The sequence below is a fragment of the Sinocyclocheilus rhinocerous genome, unplaced genomic scaffold (genome assembly GCF_001515625.1).
Source record: "Sinocyclocheilus rhinocerous isolate Xijiao unplaced genomic scaffold, SAMN03320098_v1.1 scaffold5049, whole genome shotgun sequence".
Lineage (NCBI taxonomy): Eukaryota > Metazoa > Chordata > Actinopteri > Cypriniformes > Cyprinidae > Sinocyclocheilus > Sinocyclocheilus rhinocerous.
In genome coordinates this window covers 8961-15558 of record NW_015659981.1, presented here as the reverse complement: position 1 = coordinate 15558, position 6598 = coordinate 8961, and the positions used below count along the sequence as shown (strand labels likewise).

At 33.5% G+C, this 6598-nt stretch overlaps 1 protein-coding gene across 3 annotated transcripts; it reads right to left on the bottom strand.

Annotated features, from left to right (window-relative positions):
* Positions 1–1685: 1685 nt before the first annotated feature.
* LOC107724758 (major histocompatibility complex class I-related gene protein-like) lies at positions 1686–4621 on the bottom strand. 3 transcript variants are annotated; one of them, XM_016533786.1, is made up of 6 exons: positions 4058–4621; positions 2946–3223; positions 2487–2592; positions 2232–2249; positions 1883–1940; positions 1686–1818 (listed from the first exon to the last, which is right to left on the bottom strand). In XM_016533786.1, exons 1-5 carry the CDS (start codon positions 4314–4316, stop codon positions 1891–1893), a joined length of 711 nt encoding a protein of 236 aa, XP_016389272.1. In that variant the 5' UTR covers positions 4317–4621; the 3' UTR covers positions 1686–1818; positions 1883–1890. The 3 variants fall into 3 exon arrangements, with proteins under 3 accessions (XP_016389272.1, XP_016389271.1, XP_016389270.1); XM_016533785.1 differs by having other exon boundaries at positions 1754–1818; positions 1887–1940; positions 2487–2588; positions 2942–3223; positions 4058–4618; XM_016533784.1 differs by having other exon boundaries at positions 1754–1818; positions 1887–1940; positions 4058–4617.
* Between the last annotated feature and the right edge of the window lie 1977 nt (positions 4622–6598).

Below are 6598 nucleotides of genomic sequence, written 5' to 3'. Positions count from 1 at the left end.
TATGTGTATGTTAGACCAGTTTAAGTGTTTATGTGTGTGTTAGACCAGTTTAAGTGTTTATGTGTATGTTAGTCCAGTTTAATTGTTTATGTAGTATGTTAGACTAGTTTAAGTGTTTATGTAGTTAATAAAGCCTTACTTATATCACATTTGACGTTGTTCATTGTTTGCTCATAACTGGAGTCCCTTATCATGCAGATTTATGCTACAAGCTTTTTGTAGAATTGTACAGTAAGAAAGTTATTTCCATTAACCAGGAAATTAACGTTCTTAGAATTGACAGACAGTTGACCCTGAGAGGTCAGCTAAATATCTACAGTGGATCTAAATATTTATAATTAATTATAACTAGTTATGATTAATTATTCATATTTCCCCATGAGCTGATTCGCTACAGCATGTTGTTTTGTTTAATGAGCAATAGCTTTGCTAATGCAGTGCAGAAACAAGTTTGTTTTTTACTAGTGCTGTGCCAGCAGCATAGTCTTTTAATTAAACAACAGTTCGTTTCCATCCACTCAAAATCACACACTTTAGAGAGTAAACCTAAAATAAAAGAGCACATTTCACTGGAAATATTAAATTCATTGTGTTGTGACTAAAATGTTTTTTATGAGATTCTACATGGTTTATTCATTTAGATTCTATTAAAGAAATAAAGCTATAAAACCACTCAAAAATATGTGTAATATTGTTACCTTAATTTTAAGTAAATAGCACATAACTTTTACAGTGTAGATTCTGATGAAATATGAATTCTATTATTTGAAAAAGAGAGTAAAAGACAGATATTCACCACTTGCTCCTTTCTGTGAGGTTTATTTTCTTTAAAGAATCAACATTACAATTTTTAAGGCAACCAATTTACATCCACATTCATGTTAAATCAACTTCAAATTCAACGTTAATCTTTACTAACCTCAAATAAAGGAAATATCTATTTTACTGTACTGTTCAGATGCTAATGTTTAATAACATCATCTGTTCTGGAGTATTATCTAACTATTCTGAAGTTCAGCTTATCATCTAAATCATTTAAAACAAATAAGAATATAAAAACAGAAAAAGCCCAATAATCCCATTCAAGGAATAAAATACAAAGCATACTGATTGTCATTTAACTGAAGGAAAAGCCCAGTTCCACACATCATCAAATCTAGACCATTTTAACTTAAAGTTATTTAAATGTTGCAGTCGATAAACAACTATTTTTTCATAATTTATCCTACAGAAATTGTCTCTAGAAACTACATATAAACAGAGATTTATCTTCTTAGACTGAGAGAGGCTGTTGTACCCAGATGTTTACATCGATTATACACATTTCAGCTTAATCATTTTTTCTAATTCCTTTTTCATGGTGAGTACTGCATCACAAACCTGCAAATCAATCTGTCACAGATCCTACAAATCAAACAATCTTGCAAACCAATCATTTGTATTCGTTGTTTTCTTTGTCACTTAAGAGAAATATATACATTTTACAATTTAGCTTCTGTGACCAACATCTCATATTTGTGCATTTTTAACAATCAACAAGTTAATAAACTGAATGAAAACTATAAGATGATCAGCAAGTGTGAAGAAACAAAAACGTTACTTTTTCGATGTAATTAATATATAAGACAGATCATTCCCAGAAATCTTTGATTGTGTGTGTGTGTGTGTGTGTGTGTGTCTGTGAATGTGTGTGTGTGTGTGAGAGAGAGAGAGAGAGAGAGAGAGAGAGAGAGAGAGAGAACGTGTGTGTTTATGTGCAGTTTTCTAAGCCAGCAGGAAAAGTTTTCATCTCTCTTCATCTCTCACATGTCTGGTCTCCTAATATGCCAGAAAAATATATTTCACATGACTGACACAGTTACGGTGATGAATAAAAACACACCTACATCTTTATGCTTGTGGAACTGTATGAGCCGAGCTGTTTGAGCCGTCATCAGAGCCTAAAACACAACAATATTACAGTAACATCACAACAGACTGATCACACAAGACCTTTTAGATTAGCACCGCAATCATTTCTGAATCTATCCAGTGTCATAATTATAAGCTCTACATTAGAGAGAAAATGTCACAGGACAAAACTTCTATTTTAATTTACTTTATGATTTTATATTACAAAAACATTATATTATGGATTTAGAAATATGAAGACACTTCTTTTAACCACATCATGACCAATGTCAGAGTCCACTGTGATATATTTTTATTATTTGTATTTATAAGAAACTTACCGCTGACAGGTTTAAAGCCTGAAAACAATCAGAGAGGTGAACTGTAAGTGAATTTCATTCAACCACAAAAGTTACGTGATCAAATCTAAGACTACAATCAGTGAATACAATTTAAACTTCAAGTTCCTCACAAACAACATTTAATACATTTATATGCTATTTAAAATGTTGTACTTTATACAGTTTAAAAAAGTTAATTGAAGACATTTGAATCATTTGAAGGACTTTTGTGCCCGTCATAGAATTTGTCCTCACCTTTTTTCTTCTGATACACCATATATCCAGCAACACCAATGACCACCAGCAGAACAACAGCAGCAAGAGCACCGACAATGATGCCGATGGGAACAGACTCTCCTGTTTGATCAGAGAAAACATCAGTTTACTCACAAAGCCTGGTAATGTTACTAACCAGTGAAACTCTCAAACAGTGTCTGTGATTGTGATATATGCAGTACATTGCTATGTAGTGACAGCATGTTCACAATGTGCAACCATATAACAACAATACAGGCCTAAACATATTGTGTTTGTACTCTGTTTGTTTTGTGATTGTTTCCATTTTAATTTATTTTTCAATAAACTTCCTTATTAATAAACCAGTGATCTTTTGGGTTTATTTTTTTGGTGAGTCAAGACCTAATACAGTTGGTGGTTAATCTCAGGAGGGAGGGACTATATTTGTACTTCACTCATCTAATTTCTCTTACCATTGTTAGTCATGATCTCATTTGCTGTCTTGGTTTTGCCCTGATGCTCCACCACACAGCTGAACTTGTTCTTCTTCAGCTCCTCAGGTTTAACATTGAGGGTGCTTGTCTTCTGAAAGGTCCCGTCTTCATTGGGAAGAAGTTCACCGAGATCCACATCCTCATCATGATCTTGTCCATTTTTCATCCAGGAGAATGTTACTCCACTGGGGTAAAAACCTGTAGCATGACACGTGACTGGAGACGAGGAAGACTTCTGCAGCAGAGACACCTGAGGAGAGACTGAAGAGAGAGAGAAAATTGAAAACAAGTGATATTAAATCTCCAGCTGCTGCAAATGATCCAGAAAGAGTTCTCATTTCGGTAGAAAATATTGTTAACACCCGGTCATGCATGAAAAAAAAATACAGTCATGTACCGTGAAACCGGTATAATTTTGAAAAACACTGTGATATAAATTTTTGGTCATACTGCCCAGCACTAATGCATTTATATACCGTCACCGTCACTCACAGCCGCTCGCACGTGTTTTGCGCATGAGCCGCACGCAGCCCAAAATTAAACGGCTTAATTGACCATCGATAGCTTTAATCGATTGCATCTCTTATCGACAATTAATCGATCATCGATTAATCGTTGACATCCCTACTTTTAACTATTGTGTTTATGAAAATGATAACCTGGGGTTCAGTGCCCCTCAATGGTACAGTAGTGATAGTTCATGGCATGCAGGGCTCTGATCAGCAAACTAACAGTTACCAGCTCTGGATGTGGTTGCAACAAACCCATTAATTTAAGAAAATCTTTAGTAATAAGAGCCTAATAGTTTTAACTGGACACTGAGCTTTGCCACTATAACACATCACGCCTGCATCAGTTTATACTTTTCTATCCAGTTCATCAATTTAACAGGTTTAGATGAACATGCTCCTCCTGAACCTGTTTAGAAATCCATTTAAAAAATTGCCTTCATTATTAATTTCTACAAACAAACCACATGATCTGTTTTGCTTTAATCAAAACAATCTACTCCGAAAGAAAGAAGACATTTTTACAGTGATTTCTAGTGTATGGCTATATTTTCATATTTTCACTGCTGGATAAGATCTGATGTACCTGTTTTCTGCAGACTGCTCTTTCCATACTGCAGATACTTCTGCAGCCACTCGATGCACTCAGTGCTGAGGTACTGTTTGTCATTCTCAAGATTAGCTTTGTTATTGTTCCACTTCTGTGCACTGGGGATTCCTTGCTGCACTGGAGAAATATATCTTGACTCCTTCAGATCCAGATGCAGAAAGTCCTCTCCATCATATCCAAACTGACGGAATGCATTTTTTTCTCCAGTCTGATCATCAAACTCACAGCCGTACATAAGCTGGAATGTGTGCACACCTGAGGAACAGAGACATTGAATGTATGAATAATCAATTAATACAGTCAGAATAAAACCATCAGTCAGTCAGAAACATGTTTGACTCAGAATCAAATAAATCCGACTGAACCTATTTTAGTTTTTTGGCCTCCATTCTAAATAAAAATAATAATTTAGTAATATTTGAGTTATGAGTTTACTGACTAAATTTTTTATAAGAGAACAAGAACAGGTGCTGAGAAAGAAAAGACAATAAACAGACATGATTTATATTGTGAAATCTACACCGGTTACACACACAAATCATTCTGCACATACAGTGTACAGAATTGTTAAATTTTATTTAATTGTTAAAAATAAAATAAAATAAAAATTTGTGACTAAACCACTGAACCGCAATAGATATAAATCAGTGAACCAAACAGAAGGGGAACAAGACAACACACAGACAGCAGCCAATATCAGACCATCAGTGACATGAATGAGTGTTCATTTGATCATCGATGAGGTGACAAACATTCACTGCTCATTACTAAAGAAAGCACTTTTAAACCACTTTTAAAGTGGTTACAAAAGCTCAAAGTTTGAAAGTGATGTCCTTCAGACACAGATTACTGTTTGGTTGCTAGGGCATTTACTATAATGACCTGGGTGGTTGCTAGGGTGTTCTGGGTGGTTGCTAGGATGTTCTGGGTAGTTGCTAGGCAGTTGCTGTGCAGTTGCTAGGGTACTCTGGATGGTTGCTAGAAAGTTTAGGGTTGTTGGTGGATACCAAGCAGTTGCTAGGGCATTCTGTGTGGTTGCTACAGTGTTGCTATGTAGTTGTTAGGTCTTAGCATGTTTGCTAGCTTGTTTCTAGCATGATTTAACACACTGCTAACATGTTTTAGCATGCTGCTAACATGATTTAAAACATTGCTAGCCTGTTTTAGCATGATTTAACACATTGTTAGCATCTTTTAGCAGATTGCTAGCATGTCCTAGCCCTCTGGTATTGTTCATTTGGGGGTTATAATTGTGTTACACCTGAAATGTAACTTTTTTTTTATTTTTAGTAAAATCAATGAAATATATTTCTGTTCAATAATATTTTTTATTTTTTACTTTATATTTTGAGAGGATCTTATGGTACTAATTAATATTTATGCAATAGTTATTATCATTTTTTTCCCGTTGAAAAAAGAAAATTCTATTATTTTCATCTCGTCTAAAGCATCTCTGTTCACACATTTCACTTTTTCTCCTCTGTTTCTGAAGCAGAACCGGTTCATTTCTTACAAAAGAAGAACTAGATTAAAAAGATTGTCAAGACAAACTTTATCATTCTTGAGAAAGCAGTTTAAAAAGCCTGAAGTTTGAAGTCATTTTAAATTTCAATCACTTTTAAAAGCTTGAAGTTTGAACACCTGAATTATGAACTTATTTTCAGTAAAAGCAATGTAATATATTTCTATTCAATAATATTTTTTTATTTTTATTATGTAGTTTGAGAGAATTTTATGGTACAAATGAATATTTATGCAATAATTCTGATCATTTTTTTTTTAAGTTTGAACTAGTTTTAAATTTGAATCGCTTTTAAAAGCTTAAAGTTTGAACACCTGAAATGTAACTTTGTTTTATTTTCAGTAAAACCAATGTAATATATTTTTGTTTAATAATATTTTTTATTTTGAGATAATTTCATGGTACTAATGAATATTTATGCAATAATTATGATCAATTTGTTTTCTCATTGAAAATAATACACGTTTTTTTCTAATATTTTCATCTCGTCTAAAGCATCTCTGCTCACACATTTCACTTTTTCTCCTCTGTTTCTTTTTTTTTTTACTTTATTTTTATGAACTTCAACACAATAACAATCAAACAACACTCCTTCATGGGTACATACATAAATATTTTTCCCAAAGTATAACATAAAAAGTAAAATAAATTTCAGTCTGGTCAACTGGTGACGATATAAGCAAATATTTGTAAGCATGTATACGTGAATATTTGTGGTCATACATTCATAAACATAATACTCATTTCCTTAGGCTTACTATCAAGCAGCCGTTGATCCTAATTACATACATTTACATTAATGAATATACATATTTCACTTTGGCATTTATCTGTCTTCTCTCTGTTTTGATATATAGATTGTCCATTTTCCCCAGTGTTTCTTAAAAGTCTCTTCTTGCAGTCTCAACCTGAATGTCAGTCTTTCCATCTTGTAAATTTCTGTAACTATTTGTTCCCACTGAGTTCTTGTTGGGGGAGGCTGCTGGAGCCATAGT

Excerpts from the sequence above, each read along its gene's own strand:
- LOC107724758 (XM_016533786.1), bottom strand. The coding sequence starts at position 4,316 with ATGTACGGCTGTGAGTTTGATGATCAGACTGGAGAAAAAAATGCATTC. Across the intron at positions 3,224-4,057 it reads GAGCAGTCTGCAGAAAACAG|TCTCTCCTCAGGTGTCTCTG; the intron begins GTACATCAGATC and ends CTCTCTCTTCAG. Across the intron at positions 2,593-2,945 it reads CAAATGAGATCATGACTAAC|ACAGGAGAGTCTGTTCCCAT; the intron begins AATGGTAAGAGA and ends TTCTCTGATCAA.